Here is a 12,254-nt window from a genome sequence, read left to right as displayed (position 1 = left end):
GTGGACAGAATACAGGAGATGGTTAAAGGCTGCGGACATGATACAGGAGTAGATCAGAGACTGAGGAAATGGTACAGGAGATGATCAGAGACTGCGGACATGGTATAGGAGATGACATGGTACAGGAGATGATCAGAGACTGCGGACATGGTACAGGAGATGACATGGTACAGGAGATGATCAAAGACTGAAGATATGGTACAGGAGATGATCAGAGACTGCGGACATGGTACAGGAGATATGGTACAAGAGATGATCAGAGACTGCGGACATGGTACAGGAGATGATCAGAGACTGCAGACATGGTACAGGAGATGACATGGTACAGGAGATGATCAAAGACTGCAGATATGGTACAGGAGATGATCAGAGACTGAGGACATGGTACAGGAGATGATATGGTACAGGAGATGATCAGAGACTGCGGACATGGTACATGAGATGACATGGTACAGGAGATGATCAGAGAGTGCAGATATGGTACAGGAGATGACATGGTACAGGAGATGATCAGAGACTGCAGATATGGTACAGGAGATGACATGGTACAGGAGATGATCAGAGACTGTGGACATGGTACAGGAGATGACATGGTACAGGAGATGATCAGAGACTGCGGACATGGTACAGGAGATAGAGGCTGCAGACAGGATATTGTAGGATATAGCAGAAGGTTAGAGGCTGCGGGTAGAATACAAAAAATAGTAATTTTCAAAATAAGTGAGCGCTTAAAACAACTAGTATAAAATCACAAAAATTAAAATAAAAGAAGAAGAAAACAGCAGCTGAACACCAAAGAGGTACCATATGAACCTTCTCAATAAAAATGCATACAAGGGAGAGGTGCAGCGCTAACTAAATGAATAAATATACTTATATACTTGATAAATATAAATATAAATCAGTAAAAAGTGCTATTAAAGTGCAAAACGGTGACTAAATGATGGATATAGTCCATATCGTGCTCAGAATCCAAGAGAGTCCTTTAAGAGCTCCAATCCCTGGATTCGTGGATGAGGTGATAAAAGTAAAAATTGCGCACTCACCAAATGCGCAATTCAAATGCGCATTCAAAGCTGATATTCCAAGGTCCTCATATGGATCTGGTCAGATCTGGTCATGGAAAGCCCTCTGTCACCTGGTAGTGTATTCCACACATAGAAGAAAAGGCCGCTCTGCAGATGTAAAGGACTCCCACTGAGAACACTCAACAGCACGCCCACGTGCTAACGCACCTCCTCAGGTAGATTACTCCGCCTCGGCAGTAACACGGTTCACAGATCACTCCGCGCTCTCGGCCGCGTAGAAGGTAATGTGGCGCATGTGGTGTAGTGGCGGCTATCCGGCGCTGGGGGGCAGTGCGGATCGCTCTACCTGTGTCTGAGCATGGAGGAACTTCCTCCATGCTCAGACACAGGTAGAGCGATCCGCACTGCCCCCCAGCGCCGGATAGCCGCCACTACACCACATGCGCCACATTACCTTCTACGCGGCCGAGAGCGCGGAGTGATCTGTGAACCGTGTTACTGCCGAGGCGGAGTAATCTACCTGAGGAGGTGCGTTAGCACGTGGGCGTGCTGTTGAGTGTTCTCAGTGGGAGTCCTTTACATCTGCAGAGCGGCCTTTTCTTCTATGTGTGGAATACACTACCAGGTGACAGAGGGCTTTCCATGACCAGATCTGACCAGATCCATATGAGGACCTTGGAATATCAGCTTTGAATGCGCATTTGAATTGCGCATTTGGTGAGTGCGCAATTTTTACTTTTATCACCTAATCCACGAATCCAGGGATTGGAGCTCTTAAAGGACTCTCTTGGATTCTGAGCACGATATGGACTATATCCATCATTTAGTCACCGTTTTGCACTTTAATAGCACTTTTTACTGATTTATATTTATATTTATCAAGTATATAAGAATACAAAAAATGGTTAGGGGCTGTGGACATTATACAGTTAATATCTCACCACTGCCTGGGCCTGGCTGCCATACCAGTGCCTCCTCTCTCCTGCAGTAGCATATACTTCCTATTCCTCCTCCTGTCTGACACTTCCAGACAGTCCCCCGCTGAGACTCCTGAGTCCCAACCCTGGTGGGCAGCTCTCTCGTCTCCCCATCCAGTCCTCCTAAATGCTGCTGAGACTCCCGACACCTGTTGACCGCGCATATGCTTATCAGATGACGTTTTCCAGGAAACTGTATATGCCGTCATAACCTTTAATACTGTACTTTGCAACGTGGCAAATAAATCGGCAACTTCAGTCACAGAGGCGCCAGCTAAGCGGCACCAACAATTTGGCCTCTTTGAAGCTCAGTAAGCTCTGATATGACTCTGTATTACTAGCAGCACACAGTGAATATGGAAAGTGAGGCTTCCCACCTGTTAGCTTGGTGTCTCATCACACAGCGTATATAGGCTTGTTTATTGTGTTTAGTTAGAGGCATGCTAGAAGCCTGGGTATGAATCAGCAGGGGAGTGAGTCAACAAAGTTACTTCAAGTTAGGCTGCAGGGGCTGATCTGCAAGGAAATCTGGCCAATCCTCAGGAAGGAGGCCTGGCATGGTGGCTAGGTCAGCCCTTAAATATGAGAGAGCCTGGCCAGCAGGGAAGTTGGGTTTTAAGATGGTTTGAGGAAGTATTGCTGGGGTGGAGCCTTAGAGGGGGCCCCAGAGGAGGGAGACCTGCCTACAGGCTGAAGCTGGAAAGAAAAACCTCCACTGTTCCACAGTCTACTGAGGAAAGACAACCTGTCAGCAGGGAAGGAGCCAGTCCAGCGTGAGTCCTGAAAGCAGCTTCAACCATTAGGCTACAGGAACAGGACAGTGTGAGCACTTCTACATCCCCTGGACTAAAGAAGGGAGAGGACAGTCAGGTGCCATACCCAACTAGTTCTCCCCGATACTACTTCATGTGTACATCTCTGAATCCCTTGTTTAATGACACTCTCAAGACAGCCAGGTGGATGAGGAGATTTTCATCTGGGATCTGAGGAGGTTCATTTAAGGGGACCAAGTGCTCCTTGAGGACACTGTATGCTGATTTTTCAGAAGGGAAGTCCCTCTCCTGAAGGAGTAGAGAGCCTAGGATCAATTTTTTGTGCTGTTTGCTGGATTCTTGACATTTTTCCTTAAGACGTTTGTCATACAAGTTGTTCACTTCCATATACCCCTAGACCCCATCCAAGTTGTTAACCCCTAATAAAAACCAAGCTCATTGACTGTTTACTGACTGTGGATGAAAGTGTGGAAAACGCGTATCGCCTGGCTGTGCAGAGCTTAGGGGAACCCAAAGCTCAAGAGGGTAGAGCTACATTATGAAAAGTAAGACATCCTCAGTGTTGTATATTATATACATTTATGGGACGGTGCCTCTGAAAGGACCCAACTATTCCCAGTCGCTCTGTTATCACTGTGTACCTGATACTTGCAGAGTAGATGTAGCACTGCCGGCATCTGGAGTGAAGATAACAAAGCAGCGATAGTCGCCTTCATCTGTGATCTGAATGTTGGGTATGGAAAGACTGGCATTGCCTTGTTGGAGGTCTTTGTCATTCATGTGAGATCCGATCCTCGATGACTTATGGCGGGAACTACGAAAACCATAAACCTCACGTTCAGTTCCATTTTGTAATCTGAGAGTCCAGACAACTGATAGTTTCTCTAGATTCAGCGGTATTGGGACACCAGACAGCAGACAAGGGATGGTGACATCTTCTCCTCTAAGGGCTTCAGTAGGAACATCTTTCCCAGTAACTCTCAGCCCCCGAACTCGAAAATCACCTAAAATTAGAACAAAAAAGAGTGATGACAATTGTACAGGATCTCTTGTATAAAGACAACAGAAACTAAACTGCTAATGTCATCCAGGAAACACTGTGACCACGCTATAATCAGACAGTGAGCTCCGGTTTTAACAAAATGGTTTGCATAAATATGAATGTAATGGAAAAAAGATGGTTTCAGCTCCTGTTCTCCACCTGTAGAGAACTTATCAGACGCGTTTCACCTTTTTTGGGGGGGCTTAATATTCATTATATATGTTCTCCCAGCAACATTAAAATTGGCCACTAGATGGGGCCTGGAAAAAATTTACTGTTTTACCGAAATGCAAATTGAAAATGGATGCTCCCAATACAGGGTGGTAACTATGGGGGCAATTAAAAGGTACAAAAGTGCCTCATCCTAATATAGACTAGCTGAAAATGGAAAAAGGAACTCATGGACTTTTTAGGCACTACAATGATATTTCATAAAAATAAAATTGTATTGAATGTTTACAAACATGTATAATCTTTATAGAATGGTAACTTCACCCTGTAACATAAAATAATTCACTGCAGATACACATACTATTAATGGACCCCATAGTCTTAAGGGAGTGCTGTGTTTCGGCAATAACTGCAAGGGGTGAGCTGGAAGTTCACCCCCTGCAGCCCTCTGGGACACTTCACAGGTCTCAGAGGACTGCGGCCCATTCAAGAAGTGCAGCTCGCTTCACGCATGCGCAGTAAGAAGCTGGCTGTGAATCCATAGAGCTTCACTGCCAGTTTCCCTTTGTTAAGATGGCAGCACCAGCACCCGAAGCTGATTAAAGAATCAGCTCGGGGTAAGGACACCACTGGATGCCTGGACAGGTAAGTGTCCTAATATTAAAAGTCAACAGCTACGGGAGGCACCCCGTGAGCAGCGGCCAGGATGGCTGCCTATTAATTTTGTGTCTCGGCCGCCGGACACATCGGTCGATTTCTGACCATCAGGGGGGGTCCCTCTGCTCCTTTTCTGGCCCCCTGTCCCTCCAGTACCCTGATGGGTAAAAAAAACGCCGGCCACTCGCACCTCCAGAGTCCGGCGGACCGTGCAGGAATTTGCGGCCTACCCAACGGAGATCGCGGCTGAAGCCGCGGCCTCGATGTTGGGCCGGCCGCCGGAGGCTTCCAGGATTCGCGGCTCCTGCCAGAGACAACAGCTGAAGCCCCGGCCGCAATTTTGGGTCCCCCGCCATCACTATCCGCAGGTGAGATGGATCCTGGCAGTGTGGAAGACCTGGCATCAGAGCCATCCCGGCTGTCTCACATTCCATCCCTGCGGGATGCTGAGCTCCTGCGCTGCTTCAAATGCATGCTGCAGTCAGAATTGTCCTCCGCTACCTCCAATCTGGCCGACCGTCTTTCGCGGGAAATTCGGGAGTTGGGCAATCGGACGAACGATCTCGAGGATAAAATGGACGCTGCGACCACGGTCATTGAAAATCACGAACAGGATTTGTGCGACCTCAAGAAAGAATTGGCGGACGCGCTGCTACGGCTTGAGGATTCGAAAATTGTTCCCGCCGCGGCAATTTGCGGTTAAGGGGTATCCCAGAAACGGTCACGGATCTTACTTCCACCGCTACTGCTCTGTTTCAGGAGCTGACACCCGCTATTCCCATTGACCATCTCGAATTTGACTGCATACATCGTTCTTTGGGCCCCCGAGGGACATTATCATCAAGTTTACTTATTACCGCACTAAGGAAACTATCCTCTTGGCGGCCAGAAACAACCCTGATCTCAGCTTCCAGGGGCATCGCTACCAGCTTTTCACGACTTCTCTCAGACCACTCTTCAGAAGCACCGCCAGTTGAAGCCCTTCACTTCGGTCCTGGTGAAACACAGTATTAAATACGCATGGGGCTTTCCGTTCCGCCTCACCTTCACCTACCAGGGCCGCAGTCATTCTGTGGCTACGCCGGAGGAGGCCCACTCTCTCCTGGAATCTTTACACCTTCTTTCGCCGGAAGCTGCCGATCGGAGCCCAGCTCATTCGTCTGGATCCCCGGCGAGGCCGCTTCCTTTGGGCCTCATCTGGGAGCGGTCGTCCAACAGGAGGAGGGTTCTCCCTCGGACCCCTTCGCGATCAAGTCCTTCCTGTTCTTCTCCAGGCTGAAGAAGCGCCTTGGAACTCCCACGTATCGTCTCACCGAGGGACTTCCCTGACGGGACTGGGCCTGATTGGGTGGGAGGGGGTTGGCCCCTATGGTTCTCCACATTTCTATGGGGAGGTCATCGCGGAGGTTCCTGCTCCTGGGACTTTTAGTTTTATTATGTTCTATTATGTTCATTGCCTTTTTGCCCCCTGAGAGCTTCTGTTTTTGACATTTCAATTTGCAGCCATGTGTCCGGTGGTAGAGCTACCCCTAACTGGTATCCTTCATGTGTAGGATGCATGTCACCATTGGTGTGACACGATTGCACTGTTGTGTATACTTTTTGTGTCTTTTTCCTTTTTTCTTTCTTTGTTTTTTTCTTCTTCTCTGGTTTTTTTCGTTTTTGTTTTCTGCAGGGTTCCGGGACGCCATGGTCCGATCGCCATTGGGAGTGGAAATTGCTGGCTGCTTTGGGCTTTTTTCTGCTGAGCGTGTTGCGTTGATGCCGCCATGGCCTCGCCCCTTTTGAAAATACATTCACAAAATGTTCAAGGCTTCAATTCACCTCAGAAACGGGCAAAAGTTTTTCATCACCTCAAATCGCAACAAATTGATGTGGTATGTCTTCTGGAGACCAGGTTTTCTCAGTCCTCCGCTCCGCGTTATCTTTCACCTCACTATCCCATCTTTTACACGGCCTCGGCTCCTGAGAAGCGTCGGGGTGTACTGATAGCTTTTAAACGCAATCTCCCCTTTGTCTGTTCTAGGCATATAGCGGACCCCACGGGCAGGTATTTGCTTCTGCAAGGCACCCTCTGGGACCAGGAGGTTACTTTTGTCTCTTACTACGCGCCTAACCGTTTTCAGCATAAATTCTTTTCACATCTTTGCACCATTGTTTCCTGACACTCTAAGGGTCTTCTTCTTGTTATGGGGGATTCGAATGTTACCTTGGATTCCACATTGGATAGGCGCTACGCACGGGGGGCGACCCCCTCTCATGACTTGGTGCTGGAGGAACGTATGCGCTCTCTTTTGCAGACGGCGGGGCTAGCGGACGTCTGGAGGGAACTTCACCCAACTGAACGCGACTTTACGTTCTATTCCAATCCTCATGACAGTTTTTGTAGAATTGATCATATATTCATGCAGGTCCAGCAGCTTCCCTTGGTCCAGCGGATAACTATTCCCTCCTCACCCTGGGCGGACCATGATCCCTTGGTACTCCTCCTTGCCCTTTCTGGGTCAGAACGGCGCCCTTTTCATTGGTGCATCAATGACTCTTTATTGACCACTCAGGCTACCTGCCAACAAATAGAATTTTTTTTACGTACATACTTCACGGAAAACTCGGGATCGGTCTCTTTGGCAGTGCCCCTATGGGAAGCGCATAAGGCCACGGTGCGGGGTCATGTTATACAGCTAGCGGCGGTCTGGAAGCGTGAGCGGGAACGCCGACTCTTGGAGCTTCATTCTCTCCTGGCATCTGCGGATGCGCGTTGGAAGTCATCTCCATCCGTGGCCCATAAACACGCTTGGGACGCTCTGGCGACAGAGTTGGACCTCCTTGCCTCTTCGGAGGCGGAACGGGCCCTGCGTTGGACCAAACACAAATTCTATTCCTGTGCTAATAAGCCCAGTCCCATGCTAGCCAGGAAACTTAATTCCGTGGGGAAACCCCATAAACCGATTCGACTGCGACTTTCCACGGGTGGCTGTACTTCTAATCCCCAGCAGATTGTTTCTCGATTCTCGGACTTCCTTTCGCGCCTCTATGCTGCCCCGGATCCCTTCCCCGTGGCTCAAGCAGAGGCATTCTTTCAAGATCTCCGACTTCCTGGGTTATCCGAGGCAGCACAGGTGGCACTCAACGCCGGTGTCACTGTACCAGAAGTGCTCCAAGCTATCAAATCTGTACAGTCCCCCGCGGCTCCAGGTCCCGACGGCTTTTCCGGTCTTTATTATAAGAAATTCTCAGCCTTGTTGGTGCCCTTTTTGGCTGACTATTTTAATGCGTTATGACAGGGCTCCTTGCCCTCTCCAGATGCGCTTAGAGCGCATATCGCCATGATTCCTAAGACGACCGATGATGTACAGGAACCGCAAGCCTTCCAGTCTATTTCTCTTCTTAATGAAGACCTGAAGATATTGGGCAAGATCCTTAGTTTTCGCATCAATAAATATTTGCGTAGCCTGGTCCACAGGGACCAAGTAGGGTTCGTCCCCGGGAGGCAGGCGGGTGATAACGTTCGTAAGGTGGTCCATCTTAAACATTTTCTGCAACAGCGGAAAATCCCGGGATTCTTACTGTCTTTAGACATATATAAAGCCTTTGATTCTCTATCGTGGGAATATCTGCGGTTTGTGCTGTCTCGTTGGGGTTTTGGGGATTCTATTCTTTCTTGGATTAAGGCCTTGTATTCTTCTCCTTCGGCCTCTGTTAAATACGCTGGGTATTTTTCAGATCCCTTTCCTATTGGGCGAGGGACGAGACAGGGTTGCCCCCTGTCCCCAGAGCTCTTTGTCCTGGCGCTTGAGCCACTGGCTTTAGCGCTTCAGACCGATTGTAATGTATCGGGGGTTCAACTTGGATAAGACTGTCGCCCTCAATATTACTTTGGCTTCAGATTTGGTTTCGCGCCTACAATCCCACTTCCCTTACAAATGGGCTTCCTCTTCTCTTGAATACTTAGGCATTCGCTTGACCCCCACTTATGACTCCTTGTTTGCTGCAAATTATTATCCATTGCTTAGCTCTCTATCCTCTCTTATGCATTTTTGGCAATTTCCGCACCTGTCTTGGATAGGACGGGTTAATTCTGTGAAAATGACCATCTTGCCGAAATTGTTGTATTATTTTCGCACATTCCCGGTGCGGGTTCCCCCTCATTTTCTTCAGTTGCTTCAGGTGAAGTTAATGCGTTTTATCTGGGCCGATAAGCACCCCAGAGTATCCAAAAATACGCTTTTTGCCCATAGACTTCAGGGTGGTCTTGGGGTACCTAATGTAACTAAGTATTATCAAGCGAGCCAGATTGCCCCACTGTCTATGTTGCACGCCTCTTCCGATGTCCCCCTCTGGGTCCTGTTGGAACTACCTAATTGTGCCCCTATCGCACTGTCGATGCTTCTATGGCTTCCTTCTGCCCTGCGCCCTATGGCACTGAGTCCGATGTTACTTCCTGGCCTACAAGTCTGGGACTCGGTACGTTATTCTGGTGGCCTGATGTCACCCTTTCTGCCTTTGCTCCCAGTTATTAACAACCCTCTTTTCCCACCGGGTTTAGATCACCCAGGGCGTTTTCTTGGTGGGTGACTAATGGTTTTTCGCAGGTGCGACACTTTTTGATTTTTCGGTCCTTTCCCACCTGGAATTCTCTTCGGGAATCCCGGAATATCCCCCCAGCGGAATTCTTTCGATATCTTCAATTGCGACATTGGCTGCTCTCGCTGCGGGGCACTTCTGCTTTCCCGTACCTGAAATCTGCCTTTGAACAGCTTTGCCAACAGAGTCCGGGCACTCCGGGCCTTATATCCCTTCTTTATGCAGCTCTGAACAGACGCTCGTCGCATACGTCTCTTTCATATGTTGTTCAGTGGGAGCGCGACCTGGGAGTGGCTGTGGATCCGGAGGACTGGAATAAGGCCTGGTCACTCATAGCTAAATGCTCATTTAATACGACCACGCTGGAGGCAGCCTATAAGGTATTGTTTCGTTGGTACTGGGTTCCGGCTCGGTTGGCCCGGGCTAACCCTGCCTGTAGTGATCAATGTTTTTGGGGTTGTGGCCATCGTGGAGATGTATTGCATATCTGGTGGTCGTGCCCGAGACTGTTTCGTTTTTGGTCTCGTGTGTTTGGCCTCCTTTTCACCTTGTTCCATCTCTCCATACGCCGGGATGCTCGGTATGCTTTGCTTCATTGCCCCATACCGGGCCTCTTGGCTCACCAGCAGAAGTTGGCTTCCTATCTGTTTTTATCCACCACTAGAACAATTGCTCAGGCCTGGAAGAGTCTGTTTGTCCCTTTTCAGGGGGTGCGGGATCGTATGACCACTATGATGCTCAACGAACAAATGTCGAGTATCCGCAACGACTCCCAACGTAAATTTTTGAAAATATGGGAGCCGTGGTTGCAATATGCCTTTCCCTCACTCCCCCCGGCTAGTCTGGGGATGTAATGGCGTTCGGCATTGGCGCTCTTGGACCCCTGCTCTCTGCCCCCCCTTCTTTTTTCCCCTCTTTCTTCCTTTTTCTCTCTCTCTCTCTGTTTTTGGTGTGACTGGACAGCTGCATTTAGTTGTTATAGTCAGTTACATTAATGTTTTGTACCTTATGTGCCATTGATAGCCCCTGCCTGGGCGTACCTTTTGCCCTGTTGGCGTTAGAGCACTGTTTTTCCTTTTTTTTATTTTGCTTTGTTGTTTTTTTTTATCTGTGCAATTGATAACCCCTGCGTGGGCGTGTTTTATTGTCTCTGTTTTATACTGTTTAAAAAATTAATAAAAACCATTGAAATAGAAAAGTCAGCAGCTACAGTATTTGTAGATCGTGCTGGGAGTATCTTGGGTTTTGGTAGGTATACCTTTAACTTGTGTCTGTGTGTCTTTATTATTTCTATGTAATAAAACATATTTGTTCTACAGTTAGCCTCATAAGAGTCATCTATTTTTATTTTTCATTGTTTTCTAGAAATATAAAGCCATATAGCTATATAAAAGTAGATATTTTTACAGAAGTTGTGTTATTTTTAGAGAGCCAGCCATGAAGGAAGCCTTCTCTGAGTTTGTCACCATGTATATGTGTGAAACGCCATGTTGGATCATGTTCAAATTGTTTTTCCTGGAACTGTGTGAGTAATTCCTGTCCGTAAACAGATAAGTTTTGTATGACAACAACATCCCACTTGAGATGGGAAAAGTGGGAAAGAGCAGGATTGAAAGAGAAATATAGGAAAATTATGAACTAGGATGTTAGCAAAAAATGAATAAGCCTTGAGAGATTAGAATGGACTAGAGTCTGCAGAGGGGGAGGAGGGGGGATGAGGGGTGGGAAGGGGGGGTTGTGGGATGGGAAAGAAAAGTGTTTTTAGTAGGGGAAAGATAGAAATGTTATAAATGTCTATTTTTATGCGAATTATTCCCCTTTTTGGGTTTTTGTATTAACATGAAAAATTTAATAAATATTTAAATTAAAAAAAAAAAAAAAAAAAAACAACATCCCACTTATCAGCAGGGTGGATGACAATGGATTGATCCAGAGGCAAGGATTTGATTGCAACCTGCTCTGTTCTGGTGAGATTGCATTTAGGTGACCTGTCCATTAGAGCATTATTATGGTGAACTCTGTACTCAGCCGTCCAGTGGAATGTCCATACTGAGTTTCCTGGGGCCACTACAGTACTGCGTATTGTTAAAAAAATTATTACACCACTTAGTGCTGTAAAAAAACTGTATGTAAAACGGGATTTAATTTTTTTAAGTGGAACTGCACTGCATCTGAGCACCACAAACCAAAAATGCTATTTCATTAACTGTTAATGTTCAAAGCAAACTCCTCCATAAATTCATCCTTGTCTCCATGCTTTAGTTCGCTAAGAAATCATTTTGAAAAACACCTCCTGACATTTCTGGCAGTGGCCATCTTGAGTAAGGGCAAATGATTCATGTAGCAGTTACTTCCTGGTATCCATCTGTCCTTAGCTGAGGCATTGGCTGAGCTGAGAAACCTCACTCCCCTCCTGAAGACTCCTGGGATATATGGCATCATTTGCTTAGGCATGAAAACCAGGAAGTAACTGAAGAAATGTAAAAAAATAAAACAAGTAAATATGATGTACTTTCCTATCTATTCACTAATGCTAGCAGCATAAGGATTAAAAATAGTCCATGTTGATTGAGAGAGTTCTGCTTTGAATACAATTTTCTGGTTACAGCGTTCATGTTTTTCTTCTTTACAGTTTGCACATCATATAGATCAGTGGTCATGAACTCTGTGAATATATAGGAAGCCTCAAGTGCACTTCCTAAAATGGTTTAGTTTTCATGAATTTGTGTTCCATTACCAGAAAATGTATTATGTCTTACCTTGCATACTTGCAATGCATTGAAACGTGCACCGCTGAGCATGTGTTAGGGTGCCATACAGCAAAGGGAGGGGTTTTTTAATGCATCTTAGAGGACATCGTTGAAAATGTGCAAATCCATTAAAAGTTATCATTGGAGGATACCTTAAAACTATACATAGCCCTGTGCTAAATAAATCCTGTGTAATAATATTATACATGGTGTTACAGAACAGTATAATTTTCACAGATGGCCCCGGAGACAGCGTGCACTGGCAACACACA

The 12,254-nt window shown here is 46.9% G+C and overlaps 1 protein-coding gene across 1 annotated transcript in view; it reads right to left on the bottom strand.

Annotated features, from left to right (window-relative positions):
• The window catches only part of LOC149428583 (uncharacterized), a gene marked incomplete at its 3' end in the record, with an annotated part of 131,406 nt that overhangs the window by 106,829 nt on the left and 12,323 nt on the right, over positions 1-12,254 (bottom strand). Inside the window, exon 2 of the mRNA XM_089667232.1 lies at positions 3,420-3,782. Within this exon, the coding sequence (XP_089523358.1) occupies positions 3,420-3,782 (363 nt within the window). The remainder of the gene's footprint in view (positions 1-3,419; positions 3,783-12,254) is intronic.

Source organism: Staurois parvus, unplaced genomic scaffold (genome assembly GCF_062004578.1).
Source record: "Staurois parvus isolate SC_StPar_1 unplaced genomic scaffold, SC_StPar_1.0 ptg003116l, whole genome shotgun sequence".
Classification (NCBI taxonomy): Eukaryota; Metazoa; Chordata; class Amphibia; order Anura; family Ranidae; genus Staurois; species Staurois parvus.
The sequence above is the reverse complement of the archived record's forward strand: the minus strand, read 5'-3'. Positions and strand labels throughout refer to the sequence as shown.